We start from the raw sequence: 27,302 nt of genomic DNA, 5'->3' as shown, positions 1-27,302 counted from the left end.
TGGGGGCCTCTAAACATGAAACTAGTTTCTGAAGTAGGAGCAGCCTTTTAGGCACTACAATTCCCTCAGACTTTGCAGATCGCCTAAACTAACTGCAACCCCGAAAAGGTTAAAAAAAAAAAAAAAACAAAAAAACCAACAAACTAGACTATGGATTCTTCAATGGCAGAACCTTGTCAGTATGATATGTAGTTAAAAATATAGGATACAGCCAAGTGCAGTGGCTCACATCTGTAATCCCAGCACTTTGGGAGGCTGAGGCAGGCAGATCACTTGAGCTGGGGAGTTTGATACCAGCCTGGACAACATGGTGAAACCCTATCTCCACAAAAAAAATAGAAAAATGAGCCAAGTGTGGTTGTGTGCCTGTAGTCTCAGCTACCCGGAAGTTTGAGGTAGGAGGATAACTAGAGCCCAGTAGGCAGAGGTTGCTGTGAGTCGAGATTGTGCCACTGCACTCTAGCCTGGACAACAGAGCAAGACTGTCTCAAAAAAAAAAAAAGGAAAAAAAAGATATTTCACTTTGAAATAAATAAGCAGTCTCAGGATATCAATTACTCTCCAATAATAGCAATAATGTTTATAACGATCATGATAAAAGCAGCTACCATCACTGCATGCCCTTACTATAGTATCCATTTACAGATAAGGAAATAAGTTCAGGATCATACCACTAGTGACAAAGACAATATTCAAGACTTGATTTAGCTAATTTTAGAACCTGCATGCTTTACTATATTGTATCTCATAGTATAAGCCAAGGAAGTTTAATATTAAATTTTGTAAAGGAAAACTGAAAATCTTAAGATATTAAATTTTGTAAAGGAAAAATGAAAATATCCAGCTTTATGATCACTAAATAGTATCATTAAAAATTAACAACTCTTAGCATAGGTTAGGAATGTGGAAAACCTAAGTTCCCCTCTTTTAGCTAAAATTTAGTCACAAGCATTCTGACACTTACAGCCTATCTTTGAAATTCTTCTAAATAGATATGAACAACAGGTTAAAAGCAGGCAAATATTAATATAAAAACTAATTTGTTGTGTATTACTATAAAATGCTAAACACAAATTCCAAATACCTGAGGTACGCAGATAAGACTCAGCCAAGAAAACAATCATGTATGGTACCCTAATCTGTAAGCAATGAGCACCAAACTCTTCCCTACGTTTTTGTCTACAATTTTCCACATTATTTCTCTATAAGTTTCTCGCACATCCTGGAACTGACATCCTGGCCTCTAAGAAAGGCTGAGGGGTCTGTGTGCGGTGGTTCTTGCCTGTAATTCCAGCATTTTGGGAGGCCGAGATGGGTGGATTACCTGAGGTCAGGAGTTCGAGACCAGCCTGGCCAACATGGTGAAACCCCGTCTCTACTAAAAATACAAAAATTAGCCAGGCGTGGTGGCGCGTAACTGTAATCCCAACTACTCAGGAGGCTGAGGCAGGAGAATTGCTTGAACCCAGGAGGCGCAGGATGCAGTGAGCTGAGATCACGCCACTGCACTCCAGCTTGCGCCATGAAGCAAGACTCCGTCTCAAAAAAAAAAAAAAAAAAAAAAAAAGGCTGAGGAGAACTGGAATCTGTTAATTCATGAAACACTAGCTAGAGTGTCTCAAGGTGAATACTGTACCTAAAGGTCTCAAAGGTTTTTCCACCTAGAAATTAGAAATGTTAATCAAGATATAAATAAAACAGTTATAAAAAATATATACTTAGTAGTATAATTACCAGGAGATACTCTGAAGAGGGCACTTTATACTTTGAGTAATCATTTAAAAAAAATAAGAAAATGTTCAGGAAACTGATTGTAATTAATTGATTGATTATACTAATTGGCTTTATGTAGGTCCAGAGCAAATATTACGTATTGAACTGCTATTTATTGAGATTACTTTAAAATTTACTATCATACTTCTACTTGATCTGAAAGCCAACAGTCAAGCTGTACTATGTCAATTTTTGTAACCAATCATGATGACACTGTCTTAAGAGTGGATCAGTCTGGATCTACATTATAAACTAATCATTAAAGGAGTACTGAGTGATGTGAGATACAGGCAATATGAAGGAGAAAAGATGAACATAAGTAAAGTATGGGAAAGGAGGAGGCACATACTAATGAATTAGACACATACACTAATGCCCGCAAATAACCCACAGAGACAGAGAAAGTACCTGGAAAGCTGTGAGTGCGCCAGTCCCTGGGTTATACAGGCATCGCAGCGAAGGCATGCTGTCCGCCAGGCTGGAGCAGCCCAGCCACAGAGACCTGGGCATAGAGCACTGCAGAGAGAGGACAACTATGAGATGGGACAGTATGAGACAGGATGGCACAGATTACAGGAATTTTTAAGGCTTGGCTGAACGCAATATTCCAGTTGCAGCTGACCTTTATGATAGAAACATCTTTAAGAAACACACTACTTACTGGCTTTAACCCCAGAGAGAATCCCAAAAGGGGCAGTAGTGGCCAAAAGGAAAGGAGGTAAAAAAAGAAGTTATCGTTCAAAAAACCAAACATTTAGTCAAAAAAATTTTGTCCCTATTCTTCTATGTATCAGTCTAAAGGAAATCTACTTCTTAATCCAGTTGATCAATTATTTTCCTCTATGCACCTCAACTCAGCTCCCATAAACTCACCACAGGGTGTAATACTGTGCAGACTAAGCAGAAAGAGGAGGAGTTCACAGAAACATTACAATATTAGGAATGGTAAATTAGAAAACAAAACACCACAGCCAAGAGAGTTTTTTTTTTTTTAAGAAGGAAAAGAAAAAGTATTGTATCCCTACGGCTTTGACAGCAACAAACTCTGCACAGTTTGCGTATGTTTTATGTATCTTGTTAGTCTGCTATTCATTAACCAAAATGCACAGTTACCATAGCAGCTGCCTCTTCATCTTTCCAGATGGATTGGGGTCTGTGGGGGGTGGGGGGTATAAGGCGGGGAGAAGAAACAACCCAAACAGAAGGGAAAACAACAACAAAGAGAGACAGGGACACAGAGAGAGAGAAAGGAGAGAGAGAGAAAAAGGAGAGAGAAAAGAGAGAGAAAGGAGAGAGAGAGAGAAGAAGAAAAAGGAGGAGGAGGAGGAGGAGGAAGGGAGGGAGGGGAGGGGGGGAGGGGAGAGGGAGAGGAAGAGGAAGAAGAACCAGAAGAAGAAGAAGAAGAAGAAGAAGAAGAAGAAGAAGAAGAAGAAGAAGAAGAAGAAACCTAGAAAGCTGTTGGTATTAAAACCTTCTAAACAAACAAACAAAAATACCTAAGAATGTACATATATATAATATATATGGTATATTCAGTAGTCAAAAAAGGTAGAAATTACACATTTCTAGTAGCTCTAAGTAACTGACATTAGTATTATTGCAGCTATAGCTTTGTAAGAAAGAAACCATACTTTTCAAAACTATTTTTATATTCTTCATGTTTCTCTAAAAGTATCCCAGGATGAAGTTTTATCCATCAACTTGAGTGCTATTACAGTCTAATAATAACTAAAAAACTAAATACCTAATCATGGCACATATAAAAACAGGGATACATATTTTAAAATATAGTAGTCAATATAGGTAACATTAAACCTTAAAATTACAGACTTTGAAATATTTTATATTGTCATAGACTTTTTTCTCCTTAAAACAATATAGTTGTAGAAAGTAATATTGGGAAACAAAATACGGTATTCACTGTTTACACCATCTAAAATTGATAAATGGACAATGAGAGCCATGCAAGAGGTTTGTGCCTGTGGTCCAAGCTACTCAGAAGACTGAGATGGGTGGATTGCTTGAGCCCAGGAGTTCAAATCCAGCCTGGGCAGCACAGCAAGATCCCGTCTCTTATCTAAATAAAGATAGATAGATAATGGGCTGCAAATAAATCCAAAGGAGATCTATGTATATCCCCTGATTTTAGATCATTATCCTCATTTTATTTACCACCCATAGGACTACGCTTAATACATTATCCTCATTTTATAGGTAAGGTGACTGATGCCCAGGAAAAATTAAGTATTTATCCATGATTATGAATTTACAAAGTAGGGAAGTAGGGACTAGAATCTTGGCCTGTTGCTTTCTAGTGCAGAATTCTTCCTCCTGCCTCCATCCATCCCTCAGTCATAAAGTGGACACTGGGGTTCAAAAGAAGGGTATCTGCTAAAGGCATCACCAGATAACATACCAAGCAAAACAGCTAAACTGCTTTGAATTACTCCAACAATCTCTGAACTTTGTTCACTGTTTCCAATGTTTCCTCACCTCAAGCTACGATCCATTTTATAAACAGCAGCTAAATAGAAAAATAATTGTCTTCACTTTGTTATCATGTCACTCTCATCAATAATTCATGAGGGCTCCCTATATCTACTGTATGAAATCCAAGCACTCTGTCAATCTAACATTTCCCCCACTGCCAACATCAACTCACCTTCTCTAATCTTCTAATTGGCCCTGGCACTCTAGCTAACTACCTACCTTGATATTTTGTTCAAATACTCATCTTACCCCTATCTTTAAACTTATAATTTCCTTCTCCCTGTCATCCTGCCAATCCATATCGACCATTTACATCAATATCTCCTTAGAATTATGTATACTAATTTCAGTCTCTGCCAGCGGTTCTTAATAGCAGAGATTCTCATATTGGAAGGAGAAGGCAACAGAAAGAGAATGGAGAAAATAGGGTAAAAAAAGCTTCCTTGCTGTTGAGAATCACATTCTACTCATATTACTTCTTTATAAGTATTAAGAATGCTTTGCTAATTTTTTAAGTAAATGATACTAAAATTTTCTTAAGGCTAATATTTTAATCATTTATTCAATAAATACTTATTAAATGCTGTTCTGGTAGTAGACACTGTCCTGGAGCCAGATGTGGTGGCTCAATCCTATAATCCCAGCACTTTGGGAGGGCGAGGCAGGTGGATCCCTTGAGCCTAGAAGTTCAAGACCAGCCTCAGCAATGTGGGAGACCCCATCTCTACAAAAAATTTAAAAAATAGCTGGGCACGGTGGCACATGCCTGTGGTCCTAGCTACTTGGGGAGGCTGAGATGGGAGGACTGCTTGAGCCAGGGATATCAGGGCAGCAATGAGCGGTGATCATGCCACTGCACACCAGCCTGGGCAACAAAGCAAGACCCTGTCGAAAGAAAGAAGAAAGAGAAGAAAGTAAGAGAAGAAAGAGAAGAAGGAAGGAAGGAAGGGACCCGTCTCAAAAAAAAAAAAAAAATCCTTAACATAAAAGTAACTCATTGTTATAAGAAATGCTGTACACAGGCTGGGCACGGTGGCTCACGCCTGTAATCCCAGCACTTTGGGAGGCCAAGGTGGGTGGAACACAAGGTCAAGAGATCAAGACCATCCTGGCCAACACGGTGAAACCCCATCTCTACTAAAAATACAAAAATTAGCTGGGTATGGTGGCGCACGCCTATAGTCCCAGCTACTCAGGAGGCTGAGGCAGGAGAATCGCTTGAACCCGGAAGGCGGAGGTTGCAGTGAGCTGAGATTGTGCCACTGCACTCCAGCCTGGCGACAGAACAAGACTCTGTCTCAAAAAAAAAAAAAAAAAAAAAGAAAGAAAGAAAAAAGAAATGGAAATGCTGTACATATGCAATTGGTTAAGTTTCTGTGTGTGCTGGGTAGAAAAAAATCTCACAGTCATTCGGAAGGAAAGATTGAATCTGAGAAAAAAGAGAAGTCAGAAGTGGGTGTAAATAAATAGAGCATGAAAACACAGGAAAAGGACAAAGGAAATAGTGGAAGAAAATCGAGGAGGCACTGGAAGGTAGCTTGTCGCTTCTCCTGCTTCCCTTCACAAGAGGGCAGGTGACACTTTTAACCATACTAAAGCCACCTGCATGACATACAGCAAGCACAGCTGGGTCTAGAAACCAACCAGAACCCTTTCATTCACAGACTTGGGGCTCTTTTTAAAATTAAAATATACATATTTATTTTTGTGAATGCTCCTTGGTAAGTTTTTAAGGCTTTCCTCTTGTGAATGATTTGTCTCCTCCATTTTACATAAAAATCTGTGTTATTTTTGTAGTATGTACTTGATAAATTATCTGAGTTTACTTACTCGTTCTCTTCCTCATTCATTTATCCCTATCCTCCATCAAAACTACTAACAACAAAGAATTTGAAAGTGCTTACCCCATCCCCTTAAACTAAAATTCCCAAAGAAAATTATAATCAGTAATGAGCCACATACACCCAGGAAAGCCACTAGATATACCAGTGTGATTTCCAAAATAGCATTAATTTGCAAACACCACACAGAGGATGCATTCCCGATTATTACAAGACAATTGGTATGGGTATGAAAACTACACTTGAATATAGTCAGATCTGCACATTACCATAAGATTTTATATATTATGGCTCAATTTAAAAACTAATCTTCAAATTGGTTTGTTTTGTAACAATTAATCTTATCTATACTGGTAAATGCCACTTAACACTGAGAAAAAATATTATTACAAAATAAATGGAGTGGGCTATAACTTTTACTCTACCTGTTTCCCTTCTATCTTCACATTTAGAAGCATTTCGTAAAAGAAGGAGAAAATAGCAAATTTGGGCAATGAGGAACAGAGTGGAAAGGACTGCCATTTTGGTTACTATCCTTATTAAGTCTATACATTTCAGGGCCATTCTGATTGGTCAGTTTCTGACAAATATGTAAGATGTTTTCTGTCCTTCAACATTTAATAAATAATGCCCTTTAAAATTTACCTTTAAAATACCTGAAAAGCACATAGTTTTCTACTTAAAGTTTGGACTGTTTTTGTTGTTTTTCCTTGCAAATTATATTTAAATTCCTAAAATTTTCTTTCTATACTTAATTTTTTTTCCCTTTCTTTCCTTTTATTGAGACAGAGTCTCACTCTCTTGCCCAGGCTGGAGTGCAGTGGCACGATCACAGCTCACTGCACCCTTGACCTCCTGGACTTAAGCAATCCTTCTGCCTCAGCCTGCCCAGTAGCTGGGACTACAGGCGTGCACCACCACGCCTGGCTAAAAAACATTTTTTTTTTTAATGAAAAAAAAAAAAAAAAAAAAGCAGGTTCTAAACTAAGCAGCAACTACGCATTTCTCCTGTTTAAATATTTACCTTCTGTTAACTGTTAAATAACTTGCAAATCACCTACTCCTTACATGCAGTCTCAAAAGCTATGACAAAGTTAACAGATAATGACTGCATCCTACACAAATCCAGCCCTGCACAGCACATATTAGTTTCTTCAGCTCAGTTCCCACCTAACTTCACCCCAATTGACTCTCCTTTGCAAAATCAAAGAAAGTTGAAGAGTATAACAATGTATTACAATTGTTGTTATCCAACTGAATGACTTCACTAGCCTTTAAAAAGCATACACAGCACAGAAAAAAATAAGACTGAACATGTTTTCTACTACCTGAATCAGAAAAAAAATTGAAATGCTGCAATGCGATAGTAAAGACACAGAATCAACCCAGGTACCCATCAATGGAAGACTGGATAAAGAAAATGCAGTACACATATACCAAGGAATACTAAGTAGCCATAAAAAATAATGAAATCATGTCCTCTGCAGAACATGGATGCAGCTAGAAGCCATTATCCTAAGTGAACTAATGCAGAAACAGAAAACCAAATGCCACATTTTCTCACTTATACACAGGAACAAAACCTTGAGTACACATGGACATAAAGAAGGGAACAGACACTGAGGAATACAAAAGGTGGGAGGACAAAGGGGGTAAAGCTTGAAAAAACTACCTATGGGTACTTTGCACTCTCTACCTGGGTGAGATTCACTCAGACTCCAAACCTCAGCATCGTGCAGTATATCTCTGTAACAAACCTGCACATATACCCCAATTTTAAAATAAAAGTTGAAAAAACAAGATTGCAATGAAGGGCCTCCAGGGCTTCAAGAAGAATATAGTATCTAGTGCCCACCAGGTTCAATGGCACAATTCATTTACACAGAGAACACTGAAAATCTCAACTCTTCCCCCTACACTTGGCTGTCTGGAGTAATGTCACAGATCCTCTTCACTGATAGCCCTGCAGGCAAAGGGCTAGCCTCAGCATTTACTATACGAAAGCTGAATGACAAAATCTCCTAAATTAAGGTCCCTGTTGGTCAACTTCTAGGAGTAATAGAAGCTATAATAATCAACAATAAAAAGATTGCTGTACTGAGAGTTTACGTATCCTTAAGCCATGGAATAGAAGAATTCCCTTTTCACTACTATATCAACTAAGAAATTCAGAGAAATGCAGTATACCATAATCATGTAATACATTCAGACTTTACCTACAAATCCAATGATTGCCTCTTAAGAATCCCAATTTAGTTCACTCCAAAAACAAAACTCCCACCTGTCAGATAGGATAATCATATCTGCCCAGCCTTATTGCACAAGGTTGTGGTAAAACTAAAACAAGGATTCTTTTTTTTTCTTTGAGACGGAGTTTTACTTTTGTTGCCCAGGTTGGAGTGCAATGCCATGATCTCGGCTCACTGCAACCTCCGCCTCCCAGGTTCAAGTGATTTTCCTGACTAAGCCTCCTGAGTAGCTGGGGCTGCCGGCATGCACCACCACGCCTGACTAATTTTTGTATTTTTGGTAGAGACAGGCAGGGTTTCTCCATGTTAGCCAGGCTGGTCTCGAACTCCTGAACTCAGGTGGTCCACCTGCCTTGGCCTCCCAAAGTGCTGGGATTACAGGCATGAGCCACCTCGCCCGGTCAAAATAAGGATTCTAAAAGCTGCAAAGTGCAAAAGAAAAAAATATAAATGGCATCATCACCAGGAATAGGCTTCTGTGAATGCCACTTGCATTTCAAACTGTTCTGGGAAGCCATTTATTTTTTCATTACCAAAGTGGGCACAGGTGGAGTACAAAAAGAGGATAAGTAAAGTTTACCGGGAATAAACTGTCTGCCAGGCATTGTACTAGATCCCTTAAGTACATTATTTCATTTAAGCATTACCTTCTTGTCAAACAATTATTAGTACTTTTGCCTTAACAAGAGAGTACCCTCAAGTTCAGCGAAGTTATAGTGCCTAAATGACAATGGCAGAAATAATACTCAAATGTGTTTGTCTCCACAAATCCACAGACTCAAGTAGTTTACACTCTATTTCAAGGAGATAAATTACTAACAAATAGTAACTACAAGAAAAAATTTAACAATGTACTAAATTGCATTAGACAACAGCTACTATAAGTTTAGGTAAATTTTCAAATATTTAGAAAAGCTCAGTCACAGACTTTAATTTTATTGTAGCACTTGTTACTATATGTATAACAAACTAACAAGCTGCATCTGTATAACATTCTCTGTATAACAAACTAACAAGCTTTGTTAGTTAGCTTTGTCAGTCTAACAATTCATTGTTTGGCAATGAATTGCGGAACAAGCTCTTCCCCAATTCATTCACCTGTATAATAAACTAGTAAGGTAAATAAGACCCAGAGAGGGTCAGGCAAGGTGGCTCCTGTGTATAATCCCACCACTTTGGGAGGCCAAGGTGGGAGGACTGCTTGAGACCAGGAGTTCAAGACCAGCCTGGTCAACATAACTAGACCCCATCTCTATTTTTATGAAAAACTGGAAAATAAAAAAAATTTAACTTAATTAAAAAAAACTCATGGATAGGAAGAATCAATATCAATACCAATGACTTTCTTCACAGAATTGTAAAAAACTACTTTAAAGTTCATATGGAACCAAAAAAGAGCCCGCATTGCCAAGTCAATCCTAAGCCAAAAGAACAAAGCTGGAGGCATCATGCTACCTCACTTCAAACTATACTACAAGGCAACAGTAACCAAAATGACATGGTACTGGTACCAAAACAGAGATATAGACCAATGGAACAGAACAGAGCCCTCAGAAATAATACCACACATCTACAACTATCTGATCTTTGACAAACCTGACAAAAACAAGAAATGGGGAAAGGATTCCCTATTTAATAAATGGTGCTGGGAAAACTGGCTAGCCATATATAGAAAGCTGAAACTGGATCTCTTCCTTACACCTTACACAAAAATTAATTCAAGGTGGAGTAAAGACTTAAATGTTAGACCTAAAACCATAAAAACCCTAGAAGAAAACCTAGGCAATACCATTCAGGACATAGGCATGGGCAAGGACTTCATGTCTAAAACACCAAAAGCCATAGCAACAAAAGCCAAAATTGACAAATGGGATCTAATTAAACTAAAGAGCTGCACAGCAAAAGAAACTACCATCAGAGTGAACAGGCAACCTACAGAATGGAAGAAAATTTTTGCAATCTACTCCTCTGACAAAGGGCTAATATCCAGAATCTACAAAGAACTCAAACAAATTTACAAGAAAAAAAACAAACAACCCCATCAACAAGTGGGCAAAGGATATGAACAGACACTTCTCAGAAGAAGACATTTATGCAGCCAACAGACACATGAAAAAATGCTCATCATCACTGGCCATCAGAGAAATGCAAATCAAAACCACAATGAGATACCATCTCACGCCAGTTAGAATGGTGATCATTAAAAAGTCAGGAAACAACAGGTGCTGGAGAGGATGTGGAGAAGAGGAACACTTTTACACTGTTGGTGGGACTGTAAACTAGTTCAACCATTGTGGAAGACAGTGTGGCAATTCCTCAGGGATCTAGAACTAGAAATACCATTTGACCCAGCCATCCCATTACTGGGTATATACCCAGAGGATTATAAATCATGCTGCTCTAAAGACACATGCACACGTATGTTTATTGTGGCACTATTCACAATAGCAAAGACTTGGAACCAACCCAAATGTCCAACAATGATAGACTGGATTAAGAAAATATGGCACATATACACCATGGAATAGTAGCCAGCCATAAAAAAGGATAAGTTCATGCCCTTTGTAGGGACACGGATGAACCTGGAAACCATCATTCTCAGCAAACTATCACAAGGACAAAAAACCAAACACTGCATGTTCTCACTCTTGGTGGGAATTGAACAATGAAAACACTTGGACACAGAAGAGGAACATCACACACCAGGGCCTGTTGTGGGGTGGGGGGAGGGGGGAGGGATAGCATTAGGAGATATACCTAATGTAAATGACGAGTTAATGGGTGCAGCACACCAACATGGCACATGTATACATATGTAACAAACCTGCACATTGTGCACATGTACCCTAGAACTTAAAGTATAATAAAATAAAAATAAACAGACCCAGGGAGGTTAAATAAATTACACGTTGATGAGTAGTTAGTAAGCAGCAAAGATGGGAGTCAAAACTAGATATTCTGACTATCTAGAATAGTGTTACATTAAAATGGCACTTTAAAAGTTAAACATGGAGTTACTTCACTCATTAAGAAATGGGAAGCCAAAATGGTTTAGGGGCACAGGAATGACTACACAAACTAAATAAAGAAATCGCACCCAAGAGGTTATTATATTCATTAAAGTAATGGCCATGGAGAAGATAATGTACATCAAAAGAAGGATCAACAGGACTGGATAACTGATTATAAGGAAAAATGAATTAACTTCAACATTTCAAACTTGAATGACTAGAAGAACAGTAGTGGTAGTGACAGACACTGGTAAACTGAAACTCGTTTGGAGGGTGCAGGGAGTAACCAAGTTCACAAATCATGAATCTGATGTGATAGTAAACCTCTACCTAGTATGTAAGAAAAATATGGCATGAAAATATGAGTATAAACCTGTAGCGATTACAGAGATATGGGAGTAACTGACTTCTATGTAAGTAATAACAAACTAAGTTAAAAGCATTTGTTGTAAAAATACCAGTGAGTTTTTCAAAAATAAAATTTAACTGATACCTCTCCCTCTTCTCCTTTCCTACCTGAACAGTTCAATAGCCATTAGGTGAGTACAGGCAAAGGAGGCATCAAGCTAAGTGGCAGAGAGTTGACGACAGTGGCCCAAAACAGGCTTTTGGAGTCCAAGTAGTAGGAAAAGGGTATTCCCGAGAGGGAAAAGGACAGGGCACAAAGTTTCAGGGACTAAGCAGAGTGATAGGAAAAAATCTGCTGGGAGGGGGACCCAGCATGAGGTGACAGAGCCCTAATGGAACAAGGAAGGCTACCACGTAGGAACTGTAACAGCAGTGAGCAGAATGATGAGGATGTCTACATCCACACAGGGCAGTGAAGGGTGGGGGGATGGCAGTGAGGGTTGCCCATGTCGGCAGAAGAAGGCATGCATTAAGAGAGGGAGAGGCAGTGGTCCAGCAGTGAGTTTCAGACCCAGTGGAGTGAGGAGGGTAGAAGGGGCAGCCAAGTGCAAGCTGTCGGATCCCAAAAGGGTGAGGAAGGCATGCATATGAAGTATGGGGTGAGAAATGGAGCGAGAGATATGTCAGCAACAGGAGATGGATTATACAGGAAGATTGATCAAATAAAGGTGGCAGATCAAATACAAAGGATAATAAGAGCTAGGTTTCTCATAATCAGAAAAACAAGTTACAAGTACAGAAAGAAAGAAAACTAGAATGAATATTACATTGCTGAACTAGAATTGAGGATGTTGTTGTAAGCTGAAATCTTACAATGTATTACACCGAGAAATTCCTAGGTAAATAATATATTCATGATATATATATATATATGTACACATATACCCACAGACACACACAGACTGACTACCAACTGAGAGGGCCTAGGAGCAACCTAATAGCAACAAACACATTTAATGATTCAAAATATCACTCTCCACTAAAAGAAACCAGAGCTCCTTAGAACAATGCGAGGGCTTGGACAGGAAAGTTTAAGAGGAGCTTGGAATATCTTCTTGAGGTGCTCAATGAATGACAGAGACATGTCAAAATAATACAGGGGCCAGAGTGAAAGACTGAGGCAGGCTACATTTGAGAAAATTAGAATATCAAACTAAATAATGATAATAATGGATAACGGTAGCAGGCAAACTCTAACATGCCCCCCGATGTTTCCCACCGCTTGGTATGCATGCCCTTGGTAAAGGTGATGTGATGCCATTTTCCTAATTAGGTTAAGACTGCAACTTCCATCTTGCTAACAGACTCTATTGCCTTCTTGGTTTGCATGCTTTGATGAAACAAGCAGTCATACTGTAGATGTCCCCATGGCACAGACCTGGCGGTGACCCAGTCAACAAACAACTAAGAATTGAGGCTCAGTCCAACAGCCCTTGAAGAAAAGAATTCCACCACCACCAACAACAGTAAGCTTGGAAGTGGCTTTTTCTCGAAATAAAACCTTCAAATGAGACCTCAGCCCTAGACACCACCTTGATTATGGCCTTGTGAGAGAGATTCTAAAGCAGAAGGCCCAGGTCAGCTGTGCCCAGACTCCTGATTGAAAGAAACTGTGAGGTACTGGCCAGACGCAGTGGTTCACACCTGTAATCCCAGCACTTTGGGAGGCCGACATGGGTGGATCACCTGAGGTCAGGAGTTCGAGACCAGCCTGGTCAACATGGTGAAACCCTGTCTCTACTAAAAATATAAAAATTAGCCAGGCATGGTGGTGTGTGCCTATAATTCCAGCTACTCCAGAGGCTGAGGCAGGAGAATTGCCAGAACCTGGGAGGCAGAGGTTGCAGTGAGCCAAGATCGTGCCACTGCACTCCAGCCTGGGTGACAGAGCGAGACTCTGTATCAAAAAAAAAAAAAAAAAGAAAGAAAGAAAAGAAACTGTGAGATGTTACATGTATGCTAGGTTACAGATATGTTAATTAGCTTGATTGAGACAAGCATTTTACAATGAATATGTATATGAAAACATCATGTTGTACACCTTAAATGTAATTTTTGTTTGCCAGGAGGGCGGGTCAGGGGAGAGCATTAGGGAAAAGAGCTGATGCATGCTGGGCTTGATACCTAGGTGATGGGTTGATAGGTGCAACAAAACACCGTGGTATGTTTACCTATGTACCAAACCTGCACATCCTGCACATGTACCCCAGAATAAAAAAAAATAATAATAATAATAATAATTTTTGTTTGCCAATTATACAGCAATACAGCCAGGGAGAAAAAATATAAACATATATATGTTTGGCAAAAAAAAGCAGATGTGAGAAAATTCTAGAAGAGGTCTAAACTATTGCCAAGGTATATCATGCTGTCATTTTGGGAGGTGGCACTCTGAAATACTGGAGCTCATAAAAATTTATTGAAAATAAGTATTAAGTATTCATTTTTCTATATATTTTTGAAAAATTTAATATTGTAATAACTATTCGCCATTTAAAGTTTAAATACAACTCACTTGTAAATCCCCCCCCCCCAAAAATATAAATGTCTGTGTTTTTGTTTTTTTTTTGAGACAGAGTCTTGCTCTGTCACCCAGGCTGGAGTGCAGTGGCACAATATTGGCTCACTGCAACCTCCGCCTCTCAGGTTCAAGCGATTCTCCTGCCTCAGCCTCCTGAGTAGCTGGGACTACAGGCACCCGCCACCACACCCAGCTAATTTTTTGTATTTTTAGTAGAGATGGGGTTTCACCATATTGGCCAGGCTGGTCTTGAACTCCTGGCCTCAAATGACCCACCTGCCTCGGCCTCTCAAAGTGCTGGGATTACTGGTGTGAGCCACTGTGCCCAGCCTAACTGTATGTGTTATTATAAGCCACTCAATTTGAGGTAATTTGTTATGTAATAATAGATAACTAATAAAATAAGCCACTGAATAAAGTTGAAATCTATGACTCCATTAATGATATAAAAAATAAACTGGGGACAAGTGTGGTGGGTCACACCTGTAACCCAGCAGATTGCCTGAGGCCAAGAATTAGAGACCAGTCAGAGCAACATTTTGAGATCCTGCCTCTACAAAAAGAATTAAAGGGAAAAAAAGAAGGCATGGTGACACGCATCTGTAGTTCCAGCTACTTGGGAGACTGAGGCAGGAAGATCACTTGAGCCCAGGAGTTACAATGAGGATCACGCCACTGCACTCCACCCTGAGTGAAAGAACAAGACCCTATCTCTAAAATGAAATAAAATAAAATGAAACAAAATATAAACTGTAAGTTTGATAAGGAGGAGGATACTTAAATAGTCTCAAAATACCTCCCCACAAAATACTACTTCATTTTAATTGGAAAAATATAAAGTTAATTCTATAGTGGGAAAAAAACCCTGATATCTTAATCAAGTAATCAACATTAATATCACCAATATTGGAAGAAATTCACATTATGTGTCACCTGATACTATTCAATAAAAACACAACATCACCTCTGTGATATTCCTGTCGAAGATACCTAATTTGGATCTAATCATGAGAATACATCAGAAAAACCCAATTTGAAAAATGTTCTGCAAGATACTGGCATGTAATCCTCAAAAATGTCAATGTTATGAAAGCCAAGGAAAGACTGAAGAACTGTTCCAGAGTAAACGAGACTAAAGAGGTATGACTACTAAATGTATCATGTGATCCTGAACTAGATCTTTATGCTATTATATAAAGGACATTGATTGAGATTACTAGAGAAACTTGAATGGGGTCTGTGGATTAGATGACAAAATAATATGCCAATAATAATTTCCTTAATTCTGACGGTTGTTATTGGGTTATATGGGAGAATGTTCTGGTTTGCAGGAAATACACAGAGAATTCAGAGGTGATGGGACATCATGTCAGAACCTTATTCTCAAGTGGTTTATGAAAAAAAAACAATTTGCATTTTACTTACAACTCTTCTGTAGTTTGAGAATGTTTAAAAATAAAACATGGAATATAAATTAATAAAAATACATACTGGGATTTTGCTTTTGGTCATAATGTAGTAATTATTATCAGACTAAATTTCATGCAGAAAATTATAGAAGCTAAATAAAATATAGAAAATGGAAGGCATGAGAGAGAGAACAACTAATACAGCCAAAACTTTAGGGGCAAAGATCCTAGGCAGAAGGGAAATGCATTACGGTTAACCTGATATTCTGGGTATAATTTTTCCCCTACGGCATTTCCTGACTCCTAAATTTTACACGCAGAGAGTAAGATGCTGAAAAACTAAGTCTGAAGTGTATTTCAGCAGTCTCATGATGCTGTGGAGCCAAAGACTGGAGTATAGGGTGCATATAGGACAAGGTACCCTGGTAAAAAACAACAACAACAACAACAACAACAACAACAACAACAACAACAACTCAGGCTTTCAATTGACACCATGGAAGAGTCACATGAACCAGAACAATGAAGGGCACCAAAAACAGAGATGCCTCAACTGAACCAAAGGGATATGTCTGTGAAAAGAATATTCACCCTGTGAAGAATGATTTCAGAGTCTCTAACATTTTCATTAAAAAATATCTAGCTCTCAATGAATAATTACGAAGCATTCAAAGCAAAGGGATCAAATGGCCAAATTAAAAAACAAACAAAAACCAGGGGAAAAGGCAAACAATAAAGTAGACAGATTCAAATGGCCATCAACAGATGGGTAGATAACTAAAATCTAGTATATGCATACAATGGAATATTATTCAGCCTAATAAAGGATGGAAAATCTGACACATGCTGCAACATGGATGAACCTTGAGGACATTATGCTGAGTGAAATAAGCCAGTCACAAAAAGACAAATACAGTCATGTGACACTTAACAAAGGGGATACATTCTGAGAAATGCATCACTAGGTGATTTCTCGGCTGTGTGATCACAGTGTACTTACACAAATCTAGAAGGTACTACCACATGCCTAGACTATAGGTAGAGCATATTGCTCCTGTGCTACAAGCAGGGACAGCATGTTACTGTACCGAATACTGTAGGCAACTGCAATATAGTGGAAAGTATTTGTGTATCTAAACAGAAAAAGTACAGTAAAAATACAGTATAAAAGATTAAAAGGGCCAGGCGCAGTGGCTCATGCCTGTAATCCCAGCACTTTGGGAGGCTGAGGCGGGCAGATCGCCTGAGGTCAGGAGTCCCAGACCAGCCTGGCCAACATGATGAAACCCTGTCTCTACTAAAAATACAAAATTAGCCAGGCATGGTGGCGCATGCCTGTAATCCCAGCTACTCGGAAGGTTGAGGCAGGAGAATCGCTTGAACTCAGGAGGCAGAGGTTGCAGTGAGCCGAGATCACGCCATTGCACTCCAGCCTGGGCAACAAGAGTGAAACTCTGTCTCAACATAAAATAACATAAAATAACATAACATAACATAAAATAACATAACATAAAATAACATAACATAAAATAACATAACATAACATAACATAAAATAAAATAACATAAAATAACATAAAATAAAATAACATAAAATAACATAACATAACATAACATAAATAATAAAATAAAATAAAATAAAATAAAAATGGTGGCTGGGTGTGGTGGCTTTGGGAGGCTGAGGTGGGCAGATCCCTTGAGTCCAGGAGTTCAAAACCAGCCTGGGCAACATGGTGAAACCCCATCTCTACAAAAAATACTTAAATTAGCCAGGCATGGTGGCACATGCCTGTAGTCCCAGCTACTCGGGAGACTGCAGCAGGAGGATCATTTCAGCCTGGAATGTGGAGGCTGAAGTAAGCCGAGATCTCACCACTGCACTCCAGCCCAGGCAACAGAAGACCTTGTCTCAAAAAAAAAGACAAAAAGATAAAAAATGGTACACCTATATAGGGCACTTAACCATGAATGGAGGTTGCAGGATTGCAAGTTGCTCTGGGTGAGTCACTGAATGAGTGGTCAATAAACGTGAAGGCCTAGGACATTATTGTACACTACTATAGACTTTACAATGGTTAAGATGGCCAATAAACTCTGTGCACTTAGGCTAGACTAAATTTATTAAAACATACTTTTGTCTCTTTAGTAATAAACTTAGCTTACTGTGACCTTTTCACTTTATAAATTTTTTTAATTTTTAAAAACTTTGACTCTTTTGTAATAACATTTAGCTCAAAACACAAACATATTGTACAGCAGTACAAAAATATTTTTCCTTACATCTTTATAAGTTGTTTCCTATTTTAAAAATATATATTATATATATTATTTAAACATCTTTGTTGAAAACCAACACATGAACACACACATTACATTAGCCTAGGCCCACAGAGAGTAAGGATCATCAATATCACTGTCTTCTACCTTCATAGCTTATGGCACTGGAAGGTCTTCGGGAGCAATTAACATCTACGGACCTGTCATCTCCTATGACATCAATGACTTTTTCTGGAATACCTCCTGAAGGACCTGCCTAACGCTGTTTTACAGTTAATTTTTTTTAATAAGTAGAAGTAGCCCACTCTAAAATAACAATAAAAAATACTGTACAGTAAGTACATAAACCTGTAACATAGTTGTTTATTATCAAGTATTATGTACTGTACATAATAGTATGTACTACACTTTTTTATGACTAGCAGTGCAGCAGGTTCATTTACACCAGTATCAACACAAACACCTGAATAATGCCTTGCATTATATGACGTTACATTGGCTACAATGTCACTAGGCGATAGGAATTTTTCAGCTCCATTATAATCTCAAGGGACCATCATCGTGTACACAGTCCATCACTGACTGAAATGTCATTATACAGTGCATGCCTGTACTGTATAAATCCACTTATATGAGTTACCTAGAGTAGTCAAATTCAGAAAGTAGGATGGTGGTTGCCAGGAGCTGAGAGGTGATGGGTAATGGGGAGTTGTTATTTAATGAGTATAGAATTTCAGTTTTGCAAGAGGAAAAAGTTCTGAAGACTGGTTGCACAATGATGTGAATGTGCTAAAACTACTGAATTGTACACTTAAAAATGGTTAAGATGGTCAATTTTATGGTATGTACATATTAACACAGTTAAAAACAACAGCCCCCAATGTGATAAGTAATCACAGACTTTAAAATAACCATATTTAAGATATTCAACAAAACAGATTAAAAAGTTACACCAGAAAATTGGAATCTAAAATTTAAAATATATAACATGAAAATCCTGTATATAAAAAAACACAAAAGTTGAAATTAAGAATTCATTAGATTGGTTTAAGAGAAGATTAGAAACAAAGCAAGATCACATTCTAACATTTTATCCTTTGTACTTTCAATTTTGTGAAGTATCTCAAGGTCTTTTAATATAAAGTTTTTTTTCCTTTAATGTAAAGATTTCCTCTGGGACATCTTCATCTTTTGCATCAAAACCACTTCCCTCAGGCTGGGCGCAGTGGCTCACACCTGTAATCCCAGTACTTTGGGAGGCCAAGGCGGGTGGATCACCTGAGGCCAGGTGTTCGAGACCAGCCTGGCCAAGATGGTGAAACCCCATCTCTACTAAAAATACAAAAATTAGCCAGGCGTGGTGGCAGGTGCCTGTAGTCCCAGCTACTCGGGAGGCTGAGCCAGGAGAATGGTGTAAACCCGGGAGGCGGAGCCTGCAGTGAGCCGAGATTGCACCACTGCACTCCAGCCTGGGCAACAGAGCGAGACTCTGTCAAAAAAACAAAACAAAACAAAAATTAGCCAGGTGTGGTGGTGGGCGCCTATAATCCCAGCTACTCAGGAGGCTGAGGCAGGAGAATTGCCTGAACCCAGGAGGCAGAGGTTGCAGTGAGAGGCAGAGGTTGCAGTGAGCCGAGATTGCACCACTGCACTCTAGCCTGGGCGACAGAGCAAGACTCCATCTCAAAAACAAACCAAAAACAAACAAACAAAAAAACCACTTCCCTCATTTATGTTAATAAATTCACCTTCAATAAGTTCCTCTGGCTGCATATCTAGAGTCTATCAAATGGTGACAGTGTCAATTTTCCTATGGTCAACTATCTCTTCTATAACTTCATTTACATTTCTCTCAAATTTCAATGAAAGGGTTATCATTTTTTGTTACTTTGTTTCATATCTGTTGGCCAATTTCCACTTTTGATTATCTATTTCTATAAAATATCATGTGGGCTTAACATTGGGAAAGACATTACAACTAGACACTTTATTGTCTGTATATAAACTTAATCGCCAACAGACCTTGAAGTAAATAGACTAGTGTGTATCTGTTTTTCACATAGTCATGTGTGGACTGGAGTACTAGCAATGAAGTTTGTACTTTACATAGTTACTCATAGTTAATATACTATGGTAACGGAAATTGGAACCATGGTGTTGGGTGACTAGTGTCACTTAACTGTGCTAACTGAAATTTATGCACATTAGAAATATGTAATATGAGGACTTCTAGTACATTAAGTTTAAATAAAATTAAACTCTAAAGTAAAAACAAGCACTAGACTTTAGATTCTACCATAAGGCAATAATTGGTATCAAACTTATCTTCCTACCATCAAGAAACTGAACAAAATATGTGAAACATATATTTCAAGACACTGAACAACAAACAATGCCAGAATGTAATCCCTGAATGACGGGAAACAAATAAGGTGACCCTTAAAATTATCCTAGTCTTCTACCTGAAGGTACTGTCCAGGCTGCTGCACAAGAAAGGGGAACTCAAACAGAGTACAATGGGACCACTTACTTGAGGAAACAAAATACATGAAGGCTAAAAAGAATTAGTGAGGCAGAATACTGAAGAATGAATTATGTAGAAAAAGGTTCCATATACCTGAATAGGACACCCCTGACTCAGTTCCTGAATACTAAGTCCTGTATGCATACAGTGAAATTCCACAACACTAGGCAAAAAACTACAACAGAACTATAAGCTCAGCAACTAGAAACTACACAGACCTGGGGCACATTTCTGTTCTGACTGGTCAGATTTCAGAAGCCTAATGAATACTTATGACATTCACTAGGAGCCTTAGAAAGCTCACATCTCAGTTGCTGGGATGAACTACACTAGAATAAAAGCTACACTAAAACTATCATAATAAAGCTTAAAATCAGCCACAAGAGCATCAAGTTGATCTGCAAAAAACTTAAGAGCACCAAAATAAACTCAACATCCTTTTAAAAAGATTTTTAAAATACAAATATTCAAAAATGTAATATCACAATGTCTACAACTAAATCTAAAATTACAAGACAAGAGGCACAAAATATGATTCATAACTAGGAGGACTATCAGTCAATGGAAGCAGACCCAGAAAAAAAAAAACTGACAATGAAATTAGCAGACCTAAGAATTAAAACAGCTATAATAACATGAACATAGTGATGTAGGGTATAAAAAAAGAATGAAATAAAAAGTTCCAGAATGAAAAATACAATGTTTGAAATGATAATTTCCTGAAATAGGACTAGCAGCACATTTAAACTCTGTAGAAGATCAGTGAACCCGAGGAAGCAAAAATAAAGCACTAAGAGAAAAAAGACTAAGGAAACAAACTGAACAAAGCTTCAGTGACCTATAGGAAATTGTAAGTGGTCTAACACATGTATATCTGGTGTCTCAAAAGAAAATTAGAGAACAGGGATGGGCAGAAGCAGAAAATATATTTGGAAAATGCATATTTCCAAATATATCTGAAGAATGATAATAGACCAACCTATACAAAACTATAAAAAGTGCCAGAAATGGCCAGGTGCAGTGGCTCATGCCTGTAATCCCAGCACTTTGGGAGGCCGAGGCAGGTAGATTTCTTGAGGTCAGGAGTTCGAGACCAGCCTGGCCAACATGGTGAAATCCCATCTCTACTGAAAAAACAAAATAGCCAGGCGTAGGGGCCTGCACCTGTAATGCCAGCTATTCAGGAGGCTGAAGCAGGAGAACTGCTTGAACCCAGGAGGCGGAGGTTGCAGTGAGCTGAGATTGCCCCAGTGCACTTTAGCCTGGGCGACAGAGTGACACTGTCTCAAAAAAAAAAAAAAAAAAGTGCCAGAAATACAAATATGTCAATATTTTTTAAATTGTTTCATTTAAAATTTTTTTAAAAAGTAAGCAATTTAAGCAAAAATAATAAGTTACAGTGTTCATAATATACATGAAAACAAAACGTATGACAATAATAACACAAAGGATAGGAATGTAGAAAACTGAAAATACAGTATATGTGAAGTGAAATATTTCCAGGCTGTGTTAAGTTAAAGATGCATATTGTTTTGTAAATCATATCTCTAAGAACAGTTGACTATCCAGAATATACTTTTACAACTTTTACAACTCAAAAAAATAAAAAATAAAAAATAAAAAAAGACAACTCAATTAAAAAATGGGCAAAAGAACTGAAAAGATATTACTCTCAACAGCACATTAAAAGGGTACTCTTCCTTTTTTTGTCCAAGACAGAGTCTTGCTCTGTCACCCAGGTTGGAGTGCAGTGGCATGATCTTGGCTCACTGCAATCTCCGACTCCCAGATTCAAGCAATTCTCCTGCCTCAGCCTCCAAGCAGCTGGGATTACAGGCACGCATCATCGTTCCTGGCTAATATTTGTATTTTTAGTAGAGACGGGGTTTCACCATGTTGGCCAGGCTGGTCTCCAACTCCTGACCTCATGATCCGCCCACCTTGGCCTCCAAAAGTGCTGGAATTACAGGTGTGAGCCACCCTGCGCAGCCAAGGTACTCTTCTTGACATCAGCGGTCATTGGGAAAATGAAAATCAAAACTACGATAATGTACCCTTCACACCCACTAGTATGGTAAGTTTAAAAAAAGAACTAAAGAAAGCTAAAAAGCAGCCATCCAGATATATTAGGAGAGAAGCATACCAGGAAATCCAGATGTACTAGAAGAAGCTTTATCAGTAAACTCCTGTCCAGTCTCAAAAGCTTTTGAAGTTACAATTAAAACAAGAAAACCCACAACAGAAAATAACAAGTGCTGACAAGGATGCGGAGAAACTGGAACCTTCATACATTGCTGGTGGGAATATAAAATAGTTCAGTAACCATGGGAAACAATTTGGCAGTGTCTCAAAAAATAAAACACAGAACTACCATAGCAATTTTGGTATATACCTACTTCTAGGTATATATCCAAAGAATTAAAAACAGGTAAACAAATACATGTATACACATGTTCATAGTAGCATTATTCAAAATTGGCAAAAGGTTGAAAACAGCCCAAAAATACTTATCAACGAATAAACAGATAAACAAATTCTGGTAACTCACGCACTGCACAATGACATTTTTAGTCAGCAATGAACTGCATATACCATGGTGGTCCCACAGATGATAATACCAACATTTTAACTACATCTTTTCTATGTCTAAGTATGTTTAGATACACAAATACTCCCTATTGTGTAACAACTGCCTACAATATTCAGTACAGTAACATGCTGTCCAGGTAGCCTGGGAGCAACAAGCTATAAGATATAGCCCAGGTGTATAGTAGGCTATATTACCTAGGTTTGTGTAAGTACACTAGATGACATTCACACAATGTTGAACTCACCTAATGGCACATTTCTCAGAATGTATCCCCATCAAGTGACACATGACTGTATGTACATACAATGGAATATTATTCAGCCATAAAAATAAACTACTAATATATGCTATAACATGACTAAAACTCAAAAATATGGTAAGTGAAAGAAGTCATACACAAAAAGTCACATATTGTATGCTTCCATTTATATGAAATGTCCAGAATAGATAAATTCATATGGGCAGAATGCAGATTGGTGATTGCCAAGGGCTGAAGGAAGGGAATAGAAAGAAACTGCTTACTGGATAAAAGCTTTTACTTGGAATGATGTAAATGTCTTTCAACTACATAGAGGTAGTAGTTGCTAAACTACACAGAATTGTTCACTTTAAAATGGTTAATTTTATATTATGTGAACTTTACCTCAATGTTTTGTGTGGTTTTTTTTGTTTTTGTTTTGAGATGGAGTTTTGCTCTTGTCGCCCAGGCTGGAGTGCAGTGGCACAATCTTGGTTCACTGCAACCTCCGTCTCCCCGGTTCAAGCGATTGCCCTGCCTCAGCCTCCCAAATAGCTGGGCTTTCATGCGCCCACCACCACGCCCGGCTAATTTTTTTGTATTTTTAGTAGAGTCAGGGTTTCACCGTGTTGGCTAGGCTGGTCTTGAACTCCTGACCTCAGATGATCCACCTGCCTCAGCCTCCCAAAGTGCTGGGATTACAGGGGTGGGCCACTGTGCCCGGCCAACCTCAATATTTTAACATGCAAATTGTCACCTCTAAAGCAACCATTAAAACAAAACAAAGGTACCTAGTAAGCCAATAGAAGGCATAAAATGGAATACTTAAATAGTAACAAAAAATAAATCCAAAAGAAAGCAGGAAAATTTTTTTAAAGGCAAAAAGGGCCAGGCCCAGTGACTCATAACTGTAATTCTAACACTTTGGGAGGCCCAGGTGGCAGATCGCTTGCGTCCATGAGTTGGAGACCAGCCTGGGCAACATGGCAAAACTCTGTCTCTGTAAAAAATACAAAAATTAGCCAGGCATAGTGGTGCATGCCTATAGTCCCAGCTACTCAGGAGGCTGAGATGAGAGGATCACTTGAGGCTGGGAGGGCAAGGCTGCAGTGAACAGAGATCACTCCACTGCATTTCAGCCTGGGTGACAGAGTGAGACCCTGTCTCAGAAAAAGAAAATAAATTTTTAAAAAAAGAAGAAAAAGAACAGATGGGAAAAAACAAACAAATAGCAAAATGATCAATTTAAATTTAACCATACTGATCACTACACTAAATGTATGGTCTAAACATACTCTCCAATACAATAACCACTAGTCACATACGGCTACTGAGCACTTGAATGGTGGCTAGTCCAAATTGAAATATGTTACAACTTTAAAATACCCATTGATTTTTAAAAACTTAATACAAAAAGGTGAAATATCTAATTCATAATTGTATATTAATTATATTTTGAAATAATGTTTAGGCCAGGTGCAGTGGCTCACGCCTGTAATCCCAGCACTTTGGGAGGCCGAGGTGGGCAGATCACGAGGTCAAGAGATCGAGGCCATCCTGGCCAACATGGTAAAACCCTGTCTCTACTAAAAATACAAAAAATTAGCTGGGCATGGTGGTACGCACCTGTAGTCCCAGCTTCTTGGGAGGCTGAGGCAGGAAAATTGCTTGAACCTGGGAGGTGGAGGTTGCAATGAGCCGAGATTGCGCCACTGCACTCCAGCCTGGTGACAGAATGAGACTCTGTCTCACAAAAAAAAAAAAAAAAAAAAAAAGAAAAAGAAAAAAATTAATGTTTAAACTACACTGTGTTAGGCTGGGCACAGTGGCTCAGGCCTGTCATCTTGCACTTTGGGAGGCGAAGGTGGGCGGATTGCCTGAGCTCGGGAGTTCAAGACCAGCTTGGGCAACATGGCAAAACCCCATCTCTACTAAAAATACAGAAATTAGCCAGGTGTAGTGGCGCATACCTGTAGTCCACGAGAATCACTTGAAGCCAGAGGCGGAGTTTGCAGTGAGCCAAGATCACGCCACTTCACTCCAGCCTGGGCAACAAAGCGAGACTGTTTCCAAAGAAATAAAAACAAAAATAAAAAATTACGGTGTGTTAAATAAAATACATTATGAAAATTTCAACTTTCTTTTCACTTTTTTGTAAGAGACATGGTCTCATTGTCAACCAGGATGGAGTGCAGTGGTATGATCACAGCTCCCTGGAACCTCAAACTCCTGAGCTCAAGAGATCCTCCTGCCTCAGCCTTCCAAGTAGATGGGACTACAGGTGTATACCACTACGCCTAATTTTTTTTTTTTTTTTTTTTTTTTGGGTACAGACAAGTTCTTGCTATATTACCCAGGCAGGTCTCATACTCCTGGCCTCAACTGATCCTCCCACCTCGGCCTCCTAAAACGCTGGGATTACAAGCATGAGCCACCTTGCCCAGCTTCATTTTACATTTTCAATGCGGCTACAAGAAAATTTAAAAGTATATACTTGGTTGGCATCTGTGGTAAACATTTCTATTGGACAGTGCAAGTATAAACAAAGAAGGACAGATGATCAGGACAGATGATCAGGACAGATGATTAATTTAAAAACCGACATAATTATCTATTAATGTATACCAATAAATTAAAAGTAAAAAGCTTAAAGAAGCTGTATCATAAAAACAGTCATAAGAAAGCTGAGGCCGGGCACGGTGGCTCACGCCTGTAATCCCAGCACTTTGCGAGGCTGAGGTGGGTAGATCACCTGAGGTCAGGAGTTCAAGACCAGCCTGGCCAACATGGCAAAACCCTGTCTATATTAAAAACACAAAAATTAGCTAGCTGTGATGGCACGTGCCTGTAACTCCAGCTACTTGGGAGGCTGAGGCAGGAGAATCACTTGAACCCAGGAGGTGGAGGTACAGTGAGCCAAGATCACACCACTGCACTCCAGCCTGGGTGAAAGAGTGAGACTCCGTCTCAAAAAAAAAAAAAAAAAAAAAAGAAAGCTGAGATGGCTATGTTAACATGAAAGTTTACCTCGGAACAAAGAGTATAAGCAGTAGGCTGGGTGCAGTGGCTCACGCCTGTAATCCCAGCACTTTGGGAGGCTGAGGCGGGCGGATCACGAGGTCAGGAGATCAAGACCACGGTGAAACCCCGTCTCTACTAAAAATACAAAATGTTAGCCGGGCATAGTGGCGGGCGCCTGTAGTCCCAGCTACTCGGGAGGCTGAGGCAGGAGAATGGCATGAACCCGGGAGGCGGAGCTTGCAGTGAGCTGAGATAGCGCCACTGCACTCCAGCCTGGGCGACAGAGCGAGACTCCATCTCAAAAAAAAAAAAAAAAGTACAAGCAGTAATAAAGAGGACTATTTCATAATTATAAAAAGGTTAATTCATCGAGAATAATCCTAAAAGTATATGTACCACTACTAACAATTTCAAAATAAGCAAAAAACTCAGAACTAAAGGGAAAATACACAAATCTACATAGTTTGAGAGCCTAACATAACTCTCTCAGCTATTGATAGAATAAGCAACAAAGAAGTGACAAGCACAGTAATAATAAACTTGATGTAATGATTTATCTAGAACACTTCACCCAACAACTGCAGTATACACACACATTCTTTTCAAGCACACTTGCTACACTTTACCAAAACAGACCTTAAGATGGGCCATGAAGGAAGTTCAAAGGACTGAACTTGCAGTGTATGTTGTTGACTAGCATAAATCAATATCAAAAGGATAATTAACTAGAAGGGGTTCTAGTTCCATGTAAGATGGAGTAAGTGCACTCCATCCTGTATTTCCCACTGAAGGCAACCACTAAGAAATGGACAGAACATATAGAACAACTATTTGAAGACTCAAAAAATTAAATACTAGCAGGTAATTGGAGAAGACTTTTACATAACACTGAACCAATAATGAATTTATCTTTTTATTATTCCTCCAGTATCCACCAGCCTGGACTGCTGC

General features: G+C 38.8%; 1 protein-coding gene across 14 annotated transcripts in view; it reads right to left on the bottom strand.

The window, feature by feature from the left end:
* BTRC (beta-transducin repeat containing E3 ubiquitin protein ligase) overlaps positions 1-27,302 on the bottom strand; it is a 201,387-nt gene that overhangs the window by 123,861 nt on the left and 50,224 nt on the right. For 9 of the 14 annotated variants that reach the window (XR_010146683.1, XR_010146682.1, XM_063781063.1 and 6 more), the window contains exon 2: positions 2,182-2,289. The exons of 4 other annotated variants lie outside the window; for them this stretch is intronic. Coding sequence is in view for 8 of the 10 variants with exons in the window: in XM_016919157.4 (XP_016774646.1) it covers positions 2,182-2,289 (108 nt within the window). In the remaining 2 variants the exon portion in view is untranslated. Of the gene's footprint in view, positions 1-2,181; positions 2,290-25,300; positions 25,394-27,302 lie in introns of all 14 variants that reach the window. One more of the 14 variants, XM_054660429.2, reaches the window with a different exon arrangement.

This window comes from Pan troglodytes, chromosome 8, assembly GCF_028858775.2.
Source record: "Pan troglodytes isolate AG18354 chromosome 8, NHGRI_mPanTro3-v2.0_pri, whole genome shotgun sequence".
Lineage (NCBI taxonomy): Eukaryota > Metazoa > Chordata > Mammalia > Primates > Hominidae > Pan > Pan troglodytes.
Note: the sequence above shows the minus strand (reverse complement) of the source record. Positions and strands in the feature narration are given on the sequence as shown.